The sequence below is a fragment of the Coregonus lavaretus genome, assembly GCF_964263955.1.
Source record: "Coregonus lavaretus genome assembly, chromosome: 2".
NCBI classification, from domain to species: Eukaryota; Metazoa; Chordata; class Actinopteri; order Salmoniformes; family Salmonidae; genus Coregonus; species Coregonus lavaretus.
In genome coordinates this window covers 57,003,007-57,027,455 of record NC_139989.1, presented here as the reverse complement: position 1 = coordinate 57,027,455, position 24,449 = coordinate 57,003,007, and the positions used below count along the sequence as shown (strand labels likewise).

Sequence of the window (24,449 nt, the reverse complement as noted above, 5' to 3'; positions counted from 1 at the left end):
TTAATTTCCTCACTATCTGAATAAAGTGTCAAAACACCTTACTAATACATATTTAAAGTTGCAGTTATCATTGGCCATTTATGGTCTCTAAATGTCAAATTAAAATTACCTTCTTAATTCCTGTAAATTAGCAGAGATGAAAATAAGAAAAATAGGTTAGGCAATAAACTAGTCATCCATGTATCTATAGCTCTGACCTACACATGTCTCTTGTGACTCAATGTAGGCTACCTAAAAAACATTCTGTTCAAAGAGGACACACTAACATTATCAAATCTTCTAAAGGGGTACAGTAGGAATATTGGGTATGATGACACAGTTCAGAAGTGTGATGCCACCATGTCAACATGTCGGTTTAGACAAGAACAAATACCCAGTTTAGTACATACAGTATACTACAAATGGACATATGTGCTACATTTCAGTAGTGGAAGATCCAGCCTACCGACGGAGGAGGAGCTGTGACTATGGAAGACGATGAGGTGCCCGTTGAGGAGCTCCGTGGCCTGTCTGTCAGATGTCTCTACATCTATGCTCTTTCCTCTCAAGATACTACCTTTCTGAACTGCCTATCATCTAAAGATGTGGAAGACCATCGCCAAAATAATGACAGATCCCTATATTTGTTTTGTTAAATTGTTTTTGGTTTATTTTGTTTTCAAAGTGACTGAGATTCTACTTGTAATGAAAAGCACTAAATAAAATACATCTTATTATTATTATATAGAACTTATTTTAAAGTAAAACGTTATCTGTTCTCCTATACCACTTCACACTTTTTCAGTGCTGACTCTGTGTAACCCCAGCTGCTCTAATTATTCTCCTCCCATGACTGGCTTCTCCCCGCATATTTCTCCATCACTCTCTCTCTGAAAAAAGAGGGATGAGGTCACGGGTGGGGGGTTCACACAGCAAGGAGTAGGGGATGCGTGCGACAGAATGAGGCAAAGCGGGTGACATTTCCAAAGGCAGATAACATGGAAGTCATCATCTGAGTCAAACAAAGGCTGGGGCCCTATCTGTGTCACTGCATAGTCAAAGGTCTCCCGTTTCAGAATTGACAATGGAATTGTGAATTTGTAATTAATGGGTTGATAACAATGCGAACAACATGGTTTTTCAGGGGGATATTTACTTGGAGACTCATTTGCACATTGGCTAGTGGTGAGTGACCAGGTGAGGAGGTTAAGAGAGCGACATCGATGGTGAGTGAATGTATTGCTTTTTGAATAAATCATTTGTGGCCAGTATGTAGACTTTGTCTGTATACGTGTGTGTGTGTGTGTGTGTGTGTGTGTGTGTGTGTGTGTGTGTGTGTGTGTGTGTGTGTGTGTGCAAGAGCGCATTCCCTCCCCAATATGCCCCCCTAGACATAACTACCACAAAACAACCAACAAAAATGGGTCACAACTCTTGCAGCTATGTCACAAGCTGGGTCTGTACATAGTCAATGGTAAGCTTCGAGGGGACTCCTATGGCAGGTACACCTACAGCTCATCCCTTGGCAGTGGTACTGTAGATTGCTTTATCACTGACCTCAACCCAGAGTCTCTCAGAGCATTCACAGTCAGCCCACTGACACACCTACAGTGAGGGAAAAAAGTATTTGATCCCCTGCTGATTTTGTACGTTTGCCCACTGACAAAGAAATGATCAGTCTATAATTTTAATGGTAGGTTTATTTGAACAGTGAGAGACAGAATAACAACAAATAAATCCAGAAAAACGCATGTCAAAAATGTTATAAATTGATTTACATTTTAATGAGGGAAATAAGTATTTGATCTCCTCTCAATCAGAAAGATTTCTGGCTCCCAGGTGTCTTTTATACAGGTAAAGAGCTGAGATTAGGTGCACACTCTTAAAGGGAGTGCTCCTAATCTCAGCTTGTTACCTGTATAAAAGACACCTGTCCACAGAAGCAATCAATCAATCAGATTCCAAACTCTCCACCATGGCCAAGACCAAAGAGCTCTCCAAGGATGTCAGGGACAAGATTGTAGACCTACACAAGGCTGGAATGGGCTACAAGACCATCGCCAAGCAGCTTGGTGAGAAGGTGACAACAGATGGTGCGATTATTCGTAAATGGAAGAAACACAAAATAACTGTCAATCTCCCTCGGCCTGGGGCTCCATGCAAGATCTCACCTCGTGGAGTTGAAATGATCATGAGAACGGTGAGGAATCAGCCCAGAACTACACGGGAGGATCTTGTCAATGATCTCAAGGCAGCTGGGACCATAGTCACCAAGAAAACATATACAGGCCCGTCTGAAGTTTGCCAATGAACATCTGAATGATTCAGAGGAGAACTGGGTGAAAGTGTTGTGGTCAGATGAGACCAAAATCGAGCTCTTTGGCATCAACTCAACTCGCCGTGTTTGGAGGAGGAGGAATGCTGCCTATGACCCCAAGAACACCATCCCCATGCTTTGGGGGTGTTTTTCTGCTAAGGCATCAAAGGGACGATGGACGGCGCCATGTACCGTCAAATCTTGGGTGAGAACCTCCTTTCCTCAGCCAGGGCATTGAAAATGGGTCGTATATGGGTATTCCAGCATGACAATGACCCAAAACACACGACCAAGGCACCAAAGGAGTGGCTCAAGAAGAAGCACATTAAGGTCCTGGAGTGGCCTAGCCAGTCTCCAGACCTTAATCCCATAGAAAATCTGTGGAGGGAGCTGAAGGTTTGAGTTGCCAAACGTCAGGCTCGAAACCTTAATGACTTGGAGAAGATCTGCAAAGAGGAGTGGGACAAAATCCCTCCTGAGATGTGTGCAAACCTGGTGGCCAACTACAAGAAACGTCTGACCTCTGTGATTGCCAACAAGGGTTTTGCCACCAAGTACTAAGTCATGTTTTGTAGAGGGCTCAAATACTTATTTCCCTCATGAAAATGCAAATCAATTTATAACATTTTTGACATACGTTTTTCTGGATTTTTTTGTTGTTATTCTGTCTCTCACTGTTCAAATAAACCTACCATTAAAATTATAGACTGATCATGTCTTTGTCAGTGGGCAAACGTACAAAATCAGCAGGGGATCAAATACTTTTTTCCCTCACTGTATCAGATCACAGCAAAATCACAGTCTACTTGAAGAGCGCAATACTCAATCATGAGGCATCAAAGCCAAAGGAACTGCATAATACTAAGACATGCTATCGATGGAAGGAAAGTAGTGTAGAAACCTAGCAAAAAACTATTGGGCAACAACAAATTCAATCCCTTTTAGAAAACGTTTCACTGCAATAGTGAAAGTGTAAACTTGTCATTACAAAGCCTAAAGTATACTTGACTTTTCAGCTGCCTTATCAAACCTAAAAATGTCAAGCAGACAACCTAAGAAAATTAAAAATGTGGTGTCTCAAAATATGTTGCTAATTATGCTGTGATGATAAGAAGTCCGCTTACACTGTACTTTGATTATAAAGGTTTATTGTATCAAAGATCACAGTATCAATTTACAGACATCTGCAGATATCTGGAGAACAACGGCCCAATCTGTTAATATGTTGTTTCTCCCCTTCTTTGTTTAAGACATGGTATTTATATCCTATGTGACATAGTATGGCATGATTTTAATAAACCAATCCCCGGCTTTCACATATCTCCAAATGTCCTCTATTCCAAGAAACCTATGTAGCAATGCTTTTCCAAATGCTTCAGCAAAGCAGAGTAAAGTTCATCTATTACACCATTTGCAAACATCAGCAAAATCAATAGACCTTCAGACACTACAACAACAATGACAAATGGTTTGATGAAGAATGCAAAAACCTATTTTTTTTTTTTTTTAAACCTATCCAACCAAAACAATAGACCCATGTATTCCACTTGCTTTGGTAATGTAAACCTACTGTATGCTTCCCACGCCAATAACAATGTAAACATACTGTATGCTTCCCACACCAATTAAGCCCTTTACATTAAATGAGAGAGAGAGCAGGAGAGAGAGAGAGAGAACTGAATCCAGATGGTTAACTACTCATTTTCATTCAGAGTTCACATACAACGTTGTTCTTTTAGGCTACTAAATTCACTGCTCTGCAATATAATAGTTATGTCACTTTCACTTAACCTTATTACTCTAAAAGAGCTTGTTACACTAGGTCTAGGCCTACACAATAATAAAGTTACATGCTTGCAGACCAGTGTGTCATTTAGGTGGTATTGTGTAACAAAATGTAACATTTTATTTCAACGTATTAAATAAAATAAAACGGTGATCAATCTGAGTTACAGTGTTACTACCAAATCATTAACCACACAAGGTCATTGACAGTAGAATAATCGCATTTCTATCCCGGATATGGGAACCGCCTCAGTCGTTTAATTTCATGTTCATGCTGGACATGGGTTTCTCACAAATGGGATGAAGTGCTTTGTATCGACCAATTATGTGGTACTACCACTTTAAAACATGTTGGGAGTTGTCTGCCAATCAGCGCGAAGGAGGGGGAGGGAAGAAAGCGGGTGGGTAGCAACAGTTGCCCCGGTGAGGACGAAGCGCCATAGCCACGGTAGCCCTGGCGACAAGAACCCAGCAACGAGAATCAACAACAACAGCCTGAATCCTTGAAAAAAATTAAAACAAAAATACCGGTGGGAAATTCACTCGGAATCAGAGGTGAAACTCTAAACATATTAGATAGCTTACGTGTGCTTCTAACATTTCAAATGAAACATTATGTTGGATGATGCTGTTTTTTTGCCTGTTGTTTCAGTAGCCATATATAGCAAACTGGTTGCCAACGTCGTTAGCTAGCTAACTTGCTTGTTGGCTCATCAGTAGTGTCTCTTGAAACGCGGTGTCTGAGTACATTATGCCTGACATGACGTTTTAATACCCAGGCCGTTGTTATGGCGATGTCAAATGCACGATATGGGTACAAAATGGCGGGTGTTGTAGATACGCGAGACAAGCTAACGACCGTTAGCTAGCTAGGCTAGCTCAGCTGTTGACATGCAGCTTGCTGACCAGCTCGAAGCTAATGTTAGCTAGCAGCCTACGTGCAATACCACAGTGTCGTGTGTCAAATATTGTACTAGCTTTACCTATCTTATCAGCTTCAACGCAAAATGTCCTTCTGCCTGGCTGAGACAGAGGTTGACTTGTTAGCCAACGTTTGCTAGCTAGTTTCTAGCCAATCTCACTGTGCGAGCTGATGGTAGTAGTTTGGATAGAAAACCAAAAGCTAACTAAAGATGCATTGTCATTTGGTAAATAAAGAGAAATATCCGGCCAGCTATGCGCCAGAGGGTTTAGTTTGAGTCACTGAGGTTTTAGTTCTCAAGCTCGTGCAAAGGCCACGAAGGCAAGAAAGGCGGCACTGGGAAGTAAAGTCAAGCAAGCGATGTAAAGAGGGGCGTGTCAGTGAGGGGCGCAACTGACTATAATATGCAGGTGTACAGTGGCAAGGACCTTGAAATATGGGAAACAAAAGAGTCATTTGCGTTCATTCCAAACAGCTCATTCAGCTGGATATATATTATTTTTTGGACAAAATGCAGTTTATCTTCGTCTCATTTTGGCAACAGCAAAGGTCATATATAGTTATTTGCTAAGTATTGGCTACTCAATGAAACCCATACTATTGAATAGGCTAAAAGTGGTGAAAATGGGAGTGTTCTTGAAAACATTTTGCTTCACATCTGTAAGCCTACTATACTGTTTTAAATTCCATAGAGCAGTGTCTCTTCTGTAAATGAGAGAAAGAGAGTGAGCGAAGGGTTTGGCACTTTAGGGAGAAATAGACATGTCAAGGCAAGTCCCCTGTAGCTCAGTTGGTAGAGCATGGCGCTTGCAACGCCAGGGTTGTGGGTTCGTTTCCCACGGGGGGCCAGAATGAAAATGTATGCACTCACTAACTGTAAGTCACTCTGGATAAGAGTGTCTGCTAAATGACTGCCCCCCCCCCCCCGTGGGAAACGAACCCACAACCCTGGCGTTGCAATAACAATGTAAACATACTGTCGCTCTGGATAAGAGCGTCTGCTAAATGACTAAAAGTGTAAATGTGAAAAAAGCATTCTGGCCTGTACAGTTGAAGTCGGAAGTTTACATACACCTTAGCCAAATACATTTAAACTCAGTTTTTCACAATTCCTGACATTTAATCCTAGTAAAAATTCCCTGTCTTAGCTCAGTTAAGAACACCACTTTATTTTAAGAATGTGAAATGTCAGAATAATAGTAGAGAGAATGATTTATTTCAGCTTTTATTTCTTTCATCACATTCCCAGTGGGTCAGAAGTTTACATACACTCAATTAGTATTTGGTAGCATTGCCTTTAAATTGTTTAACTTGGGTCAAACGTTTCGGGTAGCCTTCCACAAGCTTCCCACAATAAGTTGGGTGAATTTTGGCACATTCCTCCTGACAGAGCTGGTGTAACAGAGTCAGGTTTGTAGGCCTCCTAGCTCGCACATGCTTTTTCAGTTCTGCCCACACATTTTCTATAGGATTGAGGTCAGGGCTTTGTGATGGCTACTCCAATACCATGACTTTGTTGTGGTTAAGCTATTTTGCCATAACTTTGGAAGTATGCTTGGGGTCATTGTCCATTTGGAAGACCCATTTGCGACCAAGCTTTAACTTCCTGACTGATGTCTTGAGATGTTGCTTCAATATCCCCCACAGCATGATGCTGCCACCCCCGTGCTTCACGGTTGGGATGGTGTTCTTTGGCTTGCTAGCTCCCCCTTTTTCCTCCAAACATAACGATGGTCATTATGGCCAAACAGTTCTATTTTTGTTTCATCAGACCAGAGGACATTTCTCCAAAAAGTACGATCTTTGTCCCCATGTGCAGTTGCAAACCGTAGTCTGGCTTTTTTATGGTGGTTTTGGAGCAGTGGCTTCTTCTAGCTGAGCGGCCTTTCAGGTTATGTCGATATAGGACTAGTTTTACTGTGGATATAGATACTTTTGTACCTGTTTCCTCCAGCATCTTCACAAGGTCCTTTGCTGTTGTTCTGGGATTGATTTGCACTTTTTGCACCAAAGTACGTTCATCTCTAGGAGACAGAACGCGTCTCCTTCCTGAGCGGTATGATGGCTACGTGGTCCCATGGTGTTTATACTTGCGTACTATTGTTTGTACAGATGAACATGGTACCTTCAGGCATTTGGAAATTGCTCCCAAAGATGAACCAGACTTGTAGAGGTCTACCATTTTTTTCCTGAGGTCTTGGCTGATTTCTTTTGATTTTCCCATGATGTCAAGCAAAGAGGCACTGAGTTTGAAGGTAGGCCTTGAAATACATCCACAGGTACACCTCCAATTGACTCAAATGATGTCAGTTAGCCTATCAGAATCTTCTAAAGCCATGACATCATTTCCTGGATTTTTCCAAGCTGTTTAAAGGCACAGTCAACTTAGTGTATGTAAACTTCTGACCCACTGGAATTGTGATACAGTGAATTATAAGTGAAATAATCTGTCTGTAAACAATTGTTGGAAACATTACTTGTGTCATGCACAAAGTAGATGTCCTAACCGACTTGCCAAAACTATAGTTTGTTAACAAGACATTTGTGGAGTGGTTTAAAAACGAGTTTTAATGACTCCAACCTAAGTGTATGTAAACTTCCGACTTTGTAGTAGCAGCAGTCACATTAGAGATGACTGTGATCACATTACAGGTAACGGGACACCAAATGCATGCCTTTCTTTCCCGTCAAGCCTTCTCCTCCCCCAAACCTCTTCTCTAGCTGTACCAATAACAGTCTTAGTAGGGAAAATCTCAGTCGTAAGTGAATTGACTCATTATTAGGCCCAGACAGAATATGCGTAAGGAAACAGAAGTTCCCCATGTGTATAGCAATTGAAATTATGGAATTAATTAGAAGCAGTGCTACAATGCATGAATTACTGTGGTATAATTGTTTAAAATGTGTATAATGTATGTAAACTGTGTATTCTGTCTCTAAATGTTGTCTATCACTAGCAGCACCATATCACCAAGTACAATTCTGAGTATGTGCGAATGTACATGGCGAATAAAGGTGATTCTGATTCTGGGACAGCTGTAAAACCTCCCCTGCTGGGTTCCATCTGGACTTACTGACTCAATCATGATCACATTAAGGAACAGTCTGGATGTTGATGATAGGGCTCCATTAAAGATAAAGCAACGATTTAACAATGACTATCTATAGCTACACTGAACAAAAATATAAACGCAACATGTCAAGTGTTGGTCCCATGTTTCATGAACTGAAATAAAAGATCCCAGAAATGTTCCTTACACACATAAAGCTTATTTCTCTCAAATGTTGTGCACAAATTTGTTTACATCCCTGTTAGTGAGCATTTCTCCTTTGCCAAGATAATCCATCCACCTGACATGTGTTGCATATCAAGAAGCTGATTAAACAGCATGATCATTACACAGGTGCACATTGTGCTGGGGACAATGAAAGGCCACTCTAAAATGTGCAGTATTATCACACAACACAATGCCACAGATGTCTCCATGTTTTGAGGGAGCGTGCAATTGGCATGCTGACTGCAGGAATGTCCACCAGAGCTGTTGCTAGAGAATTGAATGTTCATTTCTCTACCATAAACCGCCTCTAATGTCGAGAATTTGTCAGTACGTCCAACCGGCCTCACAACCGCAGACCATGTTTAACCACGCCAGCCTAGGATCTCCACATCTGGCTTCTTCACCTGCGGGATCGTCTGAGACCAGCCACCCAGACAGCTGATGAAACTGTGGGTTTAAACAACCGAAGAGTTTCTGCACAAACTGTCAGAAACCGTCTCAGGAAGGTCATCTGCGTGCTCATTATCCTCACCAGGGTCTAGACCTGACTGCAGTTCGACGTCGTAACAAACATGGGCAAATTCTCACCTTCGATGGTCACTGGCACGCTGGAGAAGTGTTCTCTTCAAGGATGAATCCTGGTTTCAACTGTACCGGGCAGATGGCAGACAGCGTGTATGGCGTCGTGTCGGCAAGCGGTTTGCTGATGTCAATGTTGTGAACAGAGTGCCCCATGGTGGCGGTGGGGTTATGGTTTGGGCGGGCATAAGCTACGGACAACGAACACAATTGCATTTTAAACATGACAATTCCGTCTCAAGCCAAACATGACAATTCCGTCTCAAGCCAAACATGACAATTCCGTCAGGAATTGGCAAGACAGCAGAAACAGAGTGGCACCCAGACTTCAGCTAGATCTCTTAGCTAACAAGATTGTATTTTATTTTTCACATATTCAGTGTCTGAGTCCCAGTTCTCGTGATGGCCACGACAGGCTACGTGGAGGAGTTGCAGCCCGTGACGACCCAGCCTCAAAGGGCAGCAGGTGGGAGTGTGACGGTGGCCGGACAGTCCTCCACCTCAGCCTCCGCTGCCCCACACACGGTGGTAGCTCCTACGCAGCAGTTCCTGGCCGAGCTTCAGACCACGGTGGTGGATCCTCCCACCGCTGCAGCCGCAGCAGGACAAACCACACCTCCTGCACAAGCCACTCCCACCGCGGCACAGAAGACAGCAGGTATTATTTCTGCCAGTATAATTTTTCATTTGATTGTAATACATTTATGTATAAATACAGATATCTATAGTTTCATTGATACATTTATGTACTGTTACATCATTTTGAGTCTTGTCTTACAGGTATGCATCAATTCAGCTGTTTATGACAATGCGTATCATGCAATAAATAAACCCTAGTGTCTGTATCAGTTCTCCAGGTGGCACCCACACAGGCTCCTCCCCCCCAGACCCAGTATGTGACGGCTGAGATCCAGGGTTCCTCGTCACAGGCCAACAACGCCCAGAACATTCCCCAGTACATCGTGGTCACCGTCACAGGTGAGCCGGGCTCAGCATCACATCACATGCTACTGACTGTAGACCTTATTTATTTTAAGTCATGACCGTCACTAGCCTGGTCCCAGATCTGTTTGTACTGTCCTACTAACTCATATGGTCATTGTCACGCAGAAGCAAGAAAGCACAAACACATCTGGGACCAGGCCACATTATTGCTGCATTTCATTCAGAAACCTGACAACTTTAGCTAAGAATAGGTACGATATGCTTTATAGAAAATATGAATGATAAAAATAAAGAGGCATGTGCATTTATTGTAAATTACACTTCAGAATCAGATTACATTGGTGTCACGTTCCTAGATGGGACTGAGAGAGAGGAAGTAACAAGTCTCACAGCTTCCAAGCTCTGTTCTAGATCTTAAGAGAGATGTTCTGATTCACAGTTTCTTCCAAATGAGTCTAAAAACCTGCAATGAGTAGAATGTCTATGACTGCTGTGAACTCTCTCCCTGTGCTCTTGCTTATCATGAAGAGGTTGTGTACTGTAATATGTGGGTATGGTGGCTCAGAGTGAAGTAACAGTTTCATATGAACAACTCTCTCGCTCTCTCTCTCCCTTTCTCTCTCTCTCTCTCTCCCTTTCTCTCTCTCTCTCTCTCTCCCTCACACTCTCTCTCTCTGTCTCCCTTTCTCTCGTTCTCATTCTCTCTCTCCCTCACACACTCTCTCTCTCTCTCTCCACAGAGGGCTCTCTCCATTCAAGTGACTCTGTGTCTGACTCCAGCTCTCCTGCAGCTGTGGTACAGCAGACTGGGGTTCCCACACAGGTGGTGCAGCAGGTGCAAGCAGCACAGCAGGTAGAGGTCCCTTCCCCTCCCTCATTCACACCTGGGTCATGTTCATTAGGTACCAAACAGAAGAAAACTGATTAAAACAGGGAGGTGACTATCTGGACTTTTTTCTGTTTCATGCCCTAATGAACATGATCCTGGTAGACACATGATATTGCAACAATTACTCACTTGAAACCACACTGAAAAAAACAGTTTATTATTCACAACTCATAAGACTTGGTTCTGCCAAAATAGCGCTGACATAAAGTCTTTATGCGTCCCTTTTATATTTGGTGTACAGCATTGGTGCACTATTATGTGGAAAATGAGAAGTGATGAAGAACATGACTTGATAGTCTCAGCAGTTGTGGGTTTTACAGCAACATCCTCTGGGCAAACCAAGAAGTGATGAAAAAGTTTATCGAAACTACCATTTGCTGTTCCCTGAGAGAACTTGGCCGGAAATAGCTCAAAATACTAGTCTCTGTAGCCTATGGCGTCTAACTGCTCTCAGATAGCAAAACAGTAACCAGATGTTTTATTGTCACATACAGGTGCAGTGAAATGTGTTGTTTTACAGGGTTAGCCATAGTAGTACGGTGTGGAGTATGTGTTGGACAAGTCAGGACATGGGAAGAATGGGAAGCATGAGGAAACATTTTCAGCTCTCGTCACACCCAGTTTTGGCTGATGTAACAGGGCTATTATCTTTGCTACCAGACGCTATTGTCTTAGCTACACACTGTGTGAATCTATCTGTGTTGTTTTTCCTGTCCTTAGAGGTCAGTGGTGCAGGCAACTTCCCAGATCACAGCCAAGACTGAACAGGGCACCACCCAGCTGAGTGTCACCAACCTGCAGCCTGTCCACCTCACTCAGGAGGTAAGATGCACACACACACACACTCGCTCTCAAAAAGGCATAACACACACATGCACAAGACATAAACAGAACACCACACATAACACAGAAATAAACACACACACATAACCAACCTTTGAGCTAAAGATAGTATCTATAATTCAATAACCACACACTGTATTGCATTGTATTATGTATTCCTTTGATCCTGCTGAGCCAGATAAACCTCACAACATTTCCCTCCTGGTTGGTTGGTTCCAGAGTTCGCATAGAAAACAGAGTGAGAGGGATGAGGCAGACGTAGGGAGAGACCGAGAGGTAGAGGAGGAGTGGACAACAGCAGAGCAGAGCAGGACAGACACACAGTACTTTGCATGGGTGCCGTCAGACAGACACACAGACATGCAGACAGACGGACACAGCCTCCAGGAGTACACCTCCTACATCCCCCTCTCCCTTCCCCTGGCCTTCCCTCCCTTCGCCTTGCCCCTGTCGGTGCTCTCGCTGGGCTGGGAGGGGATGGAGATGGGAGGCTACCCCGCGGTCACCACAGCCCAAGGACAGCCACTCCTGTTTGACGCAGCCTCTGCCCTCAGAGTAGGTCAATTAGGTAGAATTTCTGGCTTAGTCTCCCATTGATATCAGTACACAACTAAGTGCAGTTTTAACCTAAAGATGCACTATGCAGAAATCGCTCCGCCATTTCCTGGTTGCTAAAATTCTAATAGTTCACCTAATTTCAGTTTATGTGACAAAACAAGCAAGTATAGTGTAGAAAATCATAGTTTTTTTTACATTTTATTTTATTTAACCTTTATTTAACTAGGCAAGTCAGTTAAGAACAAATTCATATTTACAATGAAGGCCTACACCGGCCACACCCGGACGATGCTGGGCCTATGGGACTCCCAATCATGGCCGGATTGTTATACAGCCTGGAATTGAACCAGGGTCTGTAATGACGGATATGCAGTGCCTTAGACCGCTGCGCCACTCAGGAGCCCATCTAAACCACTGTGAAATATATTTTCCATAACCAAAAATATTTTATTTTCAGCTGAAGCTGGTGTACAAAACCTAGCAAAAAACGAAACTTAAGAACAGGTAGCAGAGAAATGCATAGAACAGATCTACCGCTTCTTAGACTTGCTTTCAATGAGAATGGCAGATCCATAACACACATTTATATGTGAATGTAATCGAGTCACCCCAAAAATTACATATTGCAGCTTTAAATGGAAGTTTGGATTTGCCTCTATGTAGGGATCCTAGGGAGGCTATCAGTGGGTAACATAGTGTAGTGGGATTAAAGCAGAGACAACACCGTAGGTAGGAAAGAGCAATGTGAAGGGGAAGAGGAGCAGCTTGCAAGTCAAGGTCATTTTCCTATTGAAGTGAATGAGCCTGTGATTGATGTGGTATCCCTCATGATTGACTACGGTTTAAATATTTGGACACACTTCAAAGGAAATTGGAGGAGGTGGAGTAGATTAGTGTTTTGACCGACTCTGTGTGTATACTCATGCCTGCGTGTGTGTGTGTGTGTGTTTGTGTGTGTGTGTGTGTCCCAGGTGCAGCAGCAGCTCCAGCAGGTGCCAGTGCAGCATGTGTACACCAACCAGGTGCAGTATGTTGAAGGGGGAGACAACAACTACACCACCAGCACCATGTAAGCTTTCCTCTCCACTACTCTCTCTGAACACTACCTGTCTATATTGATATAATGCTATGCTAATATGCTTATATAGTTTGTTAACTGTTGCTAACTAGCTAGCTTGATCACCTCAACTTCTAAAACTAGACAGTGGAGTTGGCCAGACAGCACAGACAGATCTGGGACTGCTATTTTTGTGATGCAGTGGTTTAGCTTTCAAGACAACAGTTACATTTGAAACTAATTCCCCCTCTCTCCTCCCCTGCTCCCTTCCTCCCCCCCCCCCCCCCCCCCCCTCTCTCCAGTCGTTCAGGCAGCTTCACCTACACAGACACCCCTCTGTACACTCAGACCACCGCTGCCCCTTACTACGAAGCCCCTCCCACCTCTGGCTCACAGGTCACCACCACCGGCACACCCCTGACCGTCTCCGTGACAACGGGCTCTGCCGGTGGTGTGTCTATGTACGTGGCTGGCACAGGCCAGATCGTGGCCAATCCGGCAGCTGCCGCTGGGGGTGGGGCGACGGTGGTGGCGGCGACAGGGGGAACAGCCAATGGGGCTGGGGAAGGGGCGGGGGCTAATGGCAGCGGGGGCAGCTATGTGATCCAGGGGGGGTACATGCTGGGCGGCAACAGTCAGGGAGGCTACTCCTCCCACAACGCCCGCTCTTCTCCTGCCACCGTTAGTATAACAGAGGGCGAGGAGGGTAGCGGCGTACCGTCAGCAGACAAAAAGGTATGCAGAGACGCCAATCTCAACACTTTTCTCTCACACACACACCTATCAGTGTTCTGCTAGTCTCAGTACTAGACTGTTGGAGGGACATGGCTGTTCTGCTAGTCTCAGTACTAGACTGTTGGAGGGACATGGCTGTTCTGCTAGTCTCAGTACTAGACTGTTGGAGGGACATGGCTGTTCTGCTAGTCTCAGTACCAGACTGTTGGAGGGACATGGCTGTTCTGCTAGTCTCAGTACTAGACTGTTGGAGGGACATGGCTGTTCTGCTAGTCTCAGTACTAGACTGTTGGAGGGACATGGCTGTTCTGCTAGTCTCAGTACTAGACTGTTGGAGGGACATGGCTTCATCATGTTTTCATGTTATAGCAGTGCATCTTATGGAAGAGCAACTTTGATTGAAATAAGTCAACTCTGTATTCTTATTCAAATTCCTCCTATTGTAAACTGTCTGTTTGGCAAGCATCCCATCACTATTTATATTTGTAAATATGAGTAGTGTGTGTTTGTTGACTAACCCATCCATCTCTCCTCTCTCTCTGTGTCTCCCTCTCTGCCAGGTGCAGTGGCTGCTAGATAACTATGAGACAGCTGAAGGGGTCAGTCTGCCTCGCTCCACCCTCTACTGCCACTACCTGCTGCACTGCCAGGAGCAGAAGCTGGAGCCCGTCAACGCTGCCTCCTTTGGGAAGCTGATCAGATCTGTGTTCATGGGGCTACGCACGCGCCGCCTGGGCACCCGGTGAGAGGGGTTATGTCATGCAGACACCCAGAAGCACACACAAACAAATACACACAGATTAACACATCCATGCAAACGCACACAGGCACAGTGATGCCCCAAAAGCATAGGCTGAATCAGAGGCTGAGTTGTGTGTGTGTTCCAGGGGGAACTCCAAGTACCACTATTACGGCCTGAGGATCAAGGCCTGCTCCTCTCTGATCAGACTGATGGAGGACCAGCAGCATCTGGCCATGAGACAGCAGCCCTTCTCTCAGAAACAGAGGTGGGCTATCAACCTCTCTGTCTCACTTGCTCTCTCTGTGTGTGTGTCTCTCTCTCTCTCTTCTTTCACTCTCACAGTGCCTCTCAATCGCTGTCCCCCTCTAGCACTCTTAACAGTTGCTCTCTTTCCTACCCACTCTCTCTCTCTCTTTCCTCCCCTCTCACTCTCTCTGTCTCCCTTTCTCTCATTTCATTTCTGTATTTCTGGCCTTATTCCTATAACTTATTGTGTCATTTTGTTTTATCTCTCTCATTGAAGCCTCTCTGCTGTATAAAGGAACTTCATTGTTTTTATAATTAACTCCGCCTCCCTAGGTTGAAGCCGGTGCAGAAGGTGGAGGGGATGACCAATGGCATGGCGGCAGGCTCGGGCCAACAGCAGCAACAGCAGCAGGGGGCGGGGCTCTCTGACATCAGCGCCCAAGTGCAGCAGTACCAGCAGTTCCTGGGTGAGGGGGTGGGGGGTGTCAGGTCTGTCAACACTAGGGTTATTTGGGGTAACACCTTATTGTACCGTCCTGGTGTTTACATCATGTGATAACAATAAGAACTGGAGTTAATGAGTAACTACTTCACTTAGTGCTTGTTTAAATGATCCCCAAAGAAACAGAAGAGGGATTACAATGTACATACTATATAATAACATTTTACCATATTTTATCAAGTACAGTAGAGAGATACAAAAATACGAATCTCAGAGTTACAGACTGACTGGTTAACGGAATGGACAATATTGAACTGGCTTGTGTAAATACACAATTAATATTGTCTTCCGTCCCCATTCAGACGCGTCCCGGACCCTCCCAGAGTTCCCTGACCTTGACCTGCAGGGGAAGGCCCTACCGGAGGGCATAGAACTGGAGCACATCAAGAGCTTCCAGCTGCTGTATCGGGAACACTGTGAGGTGCCTGTCTGTATGTCACACTGATTGTTTATATGTACAGTATGTTACTGTGTGTCTGTCTGTCGGCAAAGAGGCCTACCTCTGTCTGTATGTCTGTCTACACAGAGGCCTACCCTTGTCTCCATGTCTGTCTACATAGAGGCCTACCCCTGTCTGTATGTCTGTCTGCACGGAGGTCTACCCCTGTCTGTCTGTACAGAGGTCTACCCCTGTCTGTCTGTACAGAGGCCTACCCCTGTCTGTCTGTACAGAGGTCTACCCCTGTCTGTCTGTACAGAGGTCTACCCCTGTCTGTCTGTACAGAGGTCTACCCCTGTCTGTCTGTACAGAGGTCTACCCCTGTCTGTCTGTACAGAGGTCTACCTGTGTCTGTCTGTACAGAGGTCTACCCCTGTCTGTCTGTACAGAGGTCTACCCCTGTATGTCTGTACAGAGCCCTACCCGTGTCTGTCTGTACAGAGGCCTACCCGTGTCTGTCTGTACAGAGGCCTACCCGTGTCTGTCTGTACAGAGGCCTACCCGTGTCTGTCTGTACAGAGGCCTACCCGTGTCTGTCTGTACAGAGGTCTACCCGTGTCTGTCTGTACAGAGGTCTACCCCTGTCTGTCTGTACAGAGGTCTACCCCTGTCTGTCTGTACAGAGGCCTACCCCTGTCTGTCTGTACAGAGGTCTACCCCTGTCTGTCTGTACAGAGGTCTACCCCTGTCTGTCTGTACAGAGGCCTACCCCTGGTGTATGTCTCATTGTTCATTCATCAGTTCTTGTATAGTCCTGTTATGTACATGTAATCTGTACGTCTCACTGTTGTTTCTGTCTGGCCAGCTGTACTATGCATCCTTTGCATAAAGGGAGGAGCTAAGCTAGTTGATACTGATGCTGCTGGTGTTCCCTCTTTGTTTACAGGCTATTCTGGACGTGACGATCAACCTGCAGTTCACCCTGGTGGAGACCCTGTGGAAGACCTTCTGGAGGTTCGAAGAGAGCCAGAGTGGAGACACTGGCACACTGGCTGTGTAAGTCTTGTCCTGGGACTTCAATATGCTACTAAAGCAATTGTCATTTTTTGATATCAAGTAATTTTTTAGAGACGCCTGTGTCATTTTCTAATGTATCTGTATTGTTGTAACAGACATGATGAGTCTGAGAAGCGCCTGCCCAAGGATTGTCTAGTGATCTTGTGTAAGTACGACCCTGTGCTCCGCTGGAGCCGCGACTGTGACAACACCCTGTACCAGGGCCTGGTGGAGATCCTCATCCCCGATGTGCTGCGGCCCATCCCCAGTGAGTTATAGCGCACTACATAACACTACATAATACTGATAAAACTACATAGCAGTATAGAGTGCCTTCAGAAAGTATTCACACCTCTTTACTTTTTCCACATTTTGTTGTGTTACAGCCTGAATTTGAAATTGATTAAATTGAGATTTTTTGTCACTGGCTTAGACACAATACCCCATAATGTCAAAGTGGAATTATGTATTTAGAAATTTTTACAAATTCATTCAAAATGAAAAGCTGGAATGTCTTCAGTCAATAAGTATTCAACCCCTTTGTTATGGCAAGCCTAAATAAGTTCAGGAGTAAAAATGTACTTAACAACTCACATAATAAGTTGCTAACACTCACTCTGTGTTCAATAATAGTGTTTAACATGATTTTTGAATGATTACCTCTCTGTACCCCACACATACAATTATCTGTAAGGTCCCTCAGTCGAGGAGTGAATTTCAAACACAGATTCAACCATAAAGACCAAGGAGGTTTTCCAATGCCTCGCAAAAAAAGGGCACCTATTGGTAGATGGGTAAAAAAAAATACAGACATTGAATATCCCTTTGAGTTATTAATTACACTTTGAATGGTGTATCAATACACCCAGTTACTACAAAGTTACAGGCGTCCTTTCTAACTCAGTTGCTGGAGAGGAAAGAAGCCGCTCGGGATTTCACCATGAGGCCAATGGTGACTTTAAAACAGTTACAGAGTTGAATGGTTGTGATAGGAGAAAACTGAGGATGGATCAACAACATTGTAGTTACTCCACTAACCTAATTGACAGAGTGAAAAGAAGGAAGCCTGTACAGAATACAAATATTCCAAAACAGGCATCCTGTTTGCAACAAGGCACTAACGTAATACTGCATTAAAAATGTGGCAAAGCAATTCAATTTCTTGTCCTGAATACAAAGTGTTATGTTTGGGGCAAATCCAACACAAAACATTACTGAGTACCACTCTCCATATTTTCAAGCATAGTGGTGGCTGCATCATGTTATGGGTATGCTTGTAATCGTTAAGGACTGGGGAGTTTTTCAGTATAACAAAAGAAACAGAATGGAGCTAAGCACAGGCAAAATCCTAGAGAGAAACCTGGTACATTCTGCTTTCCACCAGACACTGGGAGTTGAATTCACCTTTCAGCAGGACAATAACCTAAAACACAAGGCCAAATCTACACTGAAGTTGCTTACCAAGAAGACAGTGAATGTTCCTGAGTGGCCGAGTTACAGTTTGACTTACTGTAAATCTGTTTGAAAATCTATGGCAAGACCTGAAAATGGTTGTCTAGCAATGATCAACAACCAATTTGACAGAGCTTGAAGAATTTTGAAAATAATAATGGGCAAAGGTTGCACAATCGATGTGTGGAAAGTTCTTAGAGACTTACCTAGAAAGACTGACAGCTGTAATCGCTGCCAAAGGTGATTCTAACATGTATTGACTCAGGGGGTTGAATACTTGTTTTATTTTTTATGATTTGTTTTTTTACAAATGTTAGAACTTTTCTTCCACTTTGACATTGCATAGCATTTTGTGTAGATCGTTGACAAAAACGGACAATTAAATCCATTTGAATCCCACTTTTTACACAACAAAATGTGGGAAAAGGTGTGTGAATACTTTCTGAAAGCACTGTATAACCCTACATAGCACAACATTACACTATATTAAAGTACACATGACATAGCATTATGCTGCACTACATTATACTATCTGACACGACATAGCACTATATTACACTAATTTATCTACATAACATGACATAGGCCTGGTGGAGCTCCTACATAACACAATAAAACACAGTGTCAGAGATCCTCAACTCTCAAAGCAGTTTGGAGTTCAAGGACATACTGCTCACCACCACATAGGAGAGCACATTCAGTTCAGACCGGTTTCAACCCCTCTCTCTCTCCTGTCCACAGGTGCCTTAACTCAAGCCATCCGCAACTTTGCCAAGAGTCTGGAGAGCTGGTTGACCAACGCTATGATGAACATCCCAGAAGAGATGGTCCGCATCAAGGTGTGTGTCTGCTTGCATGTGTGTTGGGCAGCATGTGTTGGTTTCTGCGGCGTGTCCTTGGTGAGGTCATGCTCTCTTTTCTCACTTCCTCCTCTTGTCCTCCAGGTGACGTCGGCCAGTTCGTTTGCCCAGACGCTGCGCAGGTACACCTCTCTGAACCACCTGGCCCAGGCAGCCAGGGCCGTGCTACAGAACACAGCTCAGATAAACCAGATGCTCAGTGACCTCAACCGCGTTGACTTCGCCAACGTTCAGGTCCGTCTGACCTCTCACCTCTGGTTACAGTGTAAAGTGACAGTCAGACACTATCCAGACCATAGACATGTTATTATATTCATATGATGCAGACCAGCACTGATGGGGATCACTGTAGTGTTTGTTTGGTAGATATGTAGTATAGTGTCCTAAAGCTCTGTGTGTGCTGTTGTTGTTGTTGTCGTGCTGACATAACCCAGGTGGCCTATGTTACCTTGTCATTCAACTATTATATTTTGCAATTGTGAAGTGACAATAATATAAGAGACAGGATACTGACGACTCTCTCTCTTTCTTTCTCTCCTCTTCCTCCCCTCTTTCTCTCTCTCCCCCTCCTCTCTCTCCCCCTCCTCTCTTTTCCTCTTCCGCTCTCTCCCTCTCCTTCCCTCTCTCTCCATACAGGAGCAGGCGTCGTGGGTGTGTCGCTGTGAGGACCGTGTGGTGCAGCAGTTGGAGCAGGACTTCAAGCTGACCCTGCAGCAGCAGAACTCTCTGGAGCAGTGGGCTGCCTGGCTGGACGGGGTGGTCTCCCAGGTCCTAAAGCCCTACCAGGCCAGCGCCGCCTTCCCCAAGGCCGCCAAGCTCTTCTTGCTCAAGTGGTCCTTCTACAGGTGAGAATGGGATTAGTCTCATCTAGTCCCATGACTGCTAAATACGGTTGAACATTTCCGGTAATTTCACACATTTTCCCAGGTTTTCCAGAAATCACGATTGGAGTATTACCAACTAGAATCAAAATGGGAATAAGCAGGGAGGGAATCCTCCAACTGGGATGTCTGGAAAACTGGGAAATTTGGGAAAGGTCCTGGAATTTTACAACCCTACTGCTCAGAGATGTTTTTTTCCTTGTTAGTCAGGAAATCCAGATTTGTTTTATCCATGCCAAACTCCTCCTCCTCCTCCTCCTCCTCCTCCTCCTCCTCTCTATCCAGTTCCATGGTGATTAGAGACTTGACTCTGCGTAGTGCTGCCAGCTTTGGATCCTTCCACCTGATCAGACTGCTATATGATGAGTACATGTACTACCTGATAGAACACAGAGTGGCCCAGGCTAAAGGAGAGACACCCATCGCTGTCATGGGAGAGGTACACACACATATATACACATACGCACACACACACACACACACACACATACACACGCGCACACAGTGGTCCAAGCCAGAAAAGCTAATGTGCTGTTGATATTAGTTACCATTGTTCAATTGTTACCATTAGACACTAACTAATTTCCTGTGTCTCTCAGTTCGCCAGTCTTGGCAGGAGTTTGAACCCACTGGATCCAGACAAAGGTAACTACCGTCCATGTTGTTTGATACAAAGCACATGCAGCCAGACATAAAGCTACTTATTGAGGATTGCCCAATCCCAAATCAATCCCTAACCCTTACGCATTTGTGGAGATCTGAGAGCATAGGGGGTAGGGGTTAGGGACTGATTTGGGATTGGGCAATCTATTCCCATAACCATGGTTTCTGATATTAACCCTCCTCCCACTTGTGTCTGTCTTCCAGAAGAGGAAGAGGAGGAGGAAGAGGAGAGCGATGACGAGTGTCAGGAGCTGTCTCTGCCCTCTGACGGGGCGGGGCTGGGGGAGGAGTCTCTGGAGCCGCCTACCAAGCTGGCTAGAACCGACCAGAGAGTACTCTTCACCACGGGCCAGGACTGATCACACACACACTGATACACACATGCACAAACACACATCATTCACAGACGTACACACATGAACACATTAATTGATACACATTTGTATACACACATACACCAAGATACACTAATATGTACACTAGAGGTTGACACAGGAGTGAAAATTCATTCCTGTTCCTGTGGATTGTCGATCCTGTCCTGTCCCGAACATGACTCTATAGAACTTGACTCCCATTCCTGACAGACCTGTTCCCGTGTCAACCTCTAATGTACAATTTCTACACACATTTGAGTGTAGTTACTGTACACACACACACACACACATATTCATTCACTCAATGAAAATTGCTGCAGTCTCTAACGCATAGATGCTGACCCATCAGTGCACACACACACACACACACACACACACACACACACACACACACAGTCCCAATAAGGTCTGTATGGCACAAATCTGCTGTAAGCACAGATACCACACATGCATGGATGGGCACACAATCATCGGTCCAGCGTTGCTGGACAAAGGCCACAGGGTGAACTTACACACATACATACCCGACCCAAGGACTGAAGAGAAAGTGTTTGTTGTCACTTGGATGGATCTGTGTATTGAACAAGGACCTCCCATGTTTCTCTGTATTGGTGTCACTGAATGACAACAGGGCAGCGCAATGTACATGCCAACCTGGGCTACCCTTCAACAACTGTCTGCTGTGCCAAGGTGGTCCTGAAGATATGACTGTTAACAGTTCATCCTCCCTTACCCAACCCTTCAGTATAGGGAGGAACGGAGGGAGGAATAGGATGAAAGAGGAAATGGCTGCTTACGATTCTGCAGTTCTAGGTGGTCCATTTAGCTGTCAATCAAAGCCCAAGAGCCAATCAGGAGATGGGGCCTGTGGGTGACAGCAGATAGACTGTAAAGGGAGTTGTTGTGTGTGTGTGTTTTTGATGCCCGTGGCGTGTGTGTGTGTGTGTGCGTGCACTGGGGTCCTACTGCTGTGCTATATTTGTAGTGTGAGAATGAACGTGTTGTTGATTTTTGTGATCGTGTGTGTGTGTCTAGTAACGTGTGTCTGGTTGTACGATAGTTGAGTCTGTGCTTCAGAAGAAGTGTTGACTGTATATTTGGTGGATATTTTCAAAGGCATTCAAAATCATTTGGGGTGAATGTTTTTATTTGCTGTTTTCTTTAATTATTTTTTTCCTGAAAAAGAGTGTCAGGGTTTTGGGGGTTCCTGTCACAACCACTCACACACAAAATATAAAACCCTGGTTTAAAGGCGTTTCCATGTCAACCCCATGGATGTGGAAAAGTAGTCCCAAAATTTCTCTCACCTGCAGTGTCCCTCTGCCTCTGCTGAATGTGCAGTTCTGTAAAGAGGGGCTCAGTTCAATATATATTCCTGTTTGTGTGTTCAAGTGCTTCATTGCCATCTGTTTTATTGGTTTCTGTTGAGACCTTTGTGGCCTCTTGTTGTCCACACGTCATTACTCCAGCCTTATTTTTTATGTTCGTTTGTCTTTTTCTTTTCTGTGCCAAACATTTCTGAATTCAAATAATTACTTTGTTTGTTTGTTTACATGTTCCAAGAAGGACTGTGCTGGACTGAGTTAAGATGCGATAATATTGATAATATAATTATATATATGTGTGTCACTCTATTTCCTTTTCATTGTCACAAAGTGAGCCTTCCTTTGTCTGGTGATGTGGAGTCAGTCTGTCACACACTAAGTATATTTTGTGTGTATGTGTATTTACTGAGAGTCGTTATTGATTGTGTACGTTTGATTTCAGTTCTCCTCAAGTGAGCTCTCCATACATACACAGGCCTAGGGTCCTGCTTCGTTTGCCCAGTCACCGTCAATGACTGTCCTTTTAGAAGGTCAGATATCAGTAGCCTGGTCCCATATCTGTTTGTACTATCTTGCCAACTCCTGGTGTGACAATGACCATAGAAGTTGGTGAGACAGCACAAACCGATCTGGGACCAGGCTAGAATATAACAGTTCTGCCTATTTATCACAGACCGTCTCCACTTCGAGATCCCTATAGATCTCTTCCATGTACAGTACTGTGTATCTGTGTCTGATGGAATCGCAGGGAACAGGTGTAAGGTACTCTGAGAAAGACCCTTACAGTCGGTGCCATTGCTGTATGGGTTTAGCCTGGTCCCAGATCTGTTTGTGCTTTCTTATAGAAGTTGGAATGACAGCACAAACAGATCTGGGATCAGGCTCGATGTGAAACGAGACAGGAGAACCACAGTCACCTTATCTTCCTCTACATCTATCACTCTGTCTCACTCGTTTCCTTCCTTCCTGCCAATGTTTTTCTGCTGTTTTTTGTTAAAGCCATTTTCTTCGAACATTGTCCACCACTATCGGTTCAGTTGTTGAACATGTATTGTTTGAACATTTCATTACATTTAAGTGTCACAAGAAAGTTTTCAAAGGCTGCAATGCATGTCTTGAGCACGCAGCGTGGACCTCTAAACCAGCATGTTTAACACTGGGGCGTCTGCTGCTACCACAGCTGTTGACATATCACTCCGATGTCCTGCGGATCTCCCTATACGATGGCCATTCTTTTCCAGACAAAAATGTTTTGTCATTTTTATAGTGTTCAGTTTCTTATTTCTAAAAACAAAAGCGGTATTGTGTGGCATTGTTTTATGAATTTGGTCAACTACAAGTATGACTGTGCCTTTGGGAGGTTGTAGAATGCACTTCAAATGTTTTTAATTTTAAAGATATAAAATAAATTAAGAATTTTTGTCACGTTGTCACAACCTTGCCTTTTTTTTCTCTTCACATTGTCAGACACTTGCCTTTGTACATTTCAGTGGAGAAAACAAACTAGTTTCCGTTTGAGCAGGGTATGAGGACTACTATTGTGATGTTTCGAAAGTCTGTACTTTCCATCACAGTGTCTGGGGTGTATTCATTAGTGCAACAGAACGTTTTTCAATGATTTTTTTTTCTCCAATTGGACAAATTTAGGTAGGTCCCTCCGCATTTCATCCTGTTTGCTTCCGTTTGGTTCCTAGTGAATACACCCCATGTCTGTCACATGGTCTTTGTGGCAAGCACTGCTCAGAAGAGCTCAGGTTCAGCTTCCTGTCCCCTTTTGGTGTGACAAGAAAGGAGACAAGAATTGAGACCTGAAACCTCACTGTAATACTTATACACACACAAACGAAGGACCACAGTAAATTCATGTTCCTGAAAGCAGACTGTGGTCATGTCACATTGGGGCTTTAACCTACATTGTAATAGACTGTGGTGAAAGCACATAGAAAGGCTATTAGTTGTTTACTTACTCTTTGATAGACATTTTGTTAATGTGTCTATATGGTTGTCTACATGCTGATACAACTACAGTTGAGGTAGTCTCACGTAGCCATGCAGGCACTAGTAAATCTAGAATTCTGGAGG

At 44.2% G+C, this 24,449-nt stretch overlaps 1 protein-coding gene across 5 annotated transcripts; it reads left to right on the top strand.

Moving 5' to 3' along the window:
• The first annotated feature begins 70 nt into the window (after positions 1-70).
• On the top strand, positions 71-23,785 carry LOC311103834 (MHC class II regulatory factor RFX1-like). 5 transcript variants are annotated; one of them, XM_084145473.1, is made up of 19 exons: positions 71-1,205; positions 9,241-9,518; positions 9,710-9,838; positions 10,546-10,658; positions 11,415-11,516; positions 13,067-13,164; positions 13,455-13,887; positions 14,448-14,629; positions 14,775-14,894; positions 15,209-15,342; positions 15,680-15,798; positions 16,703-16,812; positions 16,929-17,080; positions 19,006-19,103; positions 19,209-19,358; positions 19,761-19,969; positions 20,291-20,444; positions 20,605-20,650; positions 20,873-23,785. In XM_084145473.1, the coding sequence occupies exons 2-19, from the start codon at positions 9,263-9,265 to the stop codon at positions 21,025-21,027; spliced, it is 2,760 nt and encodes a 919-aa protein (XP_084001599.1). In that variant the 5' UTR covers positions 71-1,205; positions 9,241-9,262; the 3' UTR covers positions 21,028-23,785. The 5 variants fall into 5 exon arrangements, with proteins under 5 accessions (XP_084001599.1, XP_084001600.1, XP_084001597.1 ...); XM_084145474.1 differs by lacking the exon at positions 71-1,205 and adding an exon at positions 3,045-4,636 and having other exon boundaries at positions 14,454-14,629; XM_084145471.1 differs by lacking the exon at positions 71-1,205 and adding an exon at positions 3,045-4,636.
• The last annotated feature ends 664 nt before the right edge of the window (positions 23,786-24,449 follow it).

Bases quoted from the DNA above. Each gene is read 5' to 3' on its own strand.
- LOC311103834 (XM_084145473.1), top strand. From the start codon at position 9,263: ATGGCCACGACAGGCTACGTGGAGGAGTTGCAGCCCGTGACGACCCAG. The intron at 9,519-9,709 runs GTATTATTTCTG...TGTCTGTATCAG, and splicing joins CGCGGCACAGAAGACAGCAG to TTCTCCAGGTGGCACCCACA. The intron at 15,799-16,702 runs GTGCCTGTCTGT...CTTTGTTTACAG, and splicing joins TGTATCGGGAACACTGTGAG to GCTATTCTGGACGTGACGAT.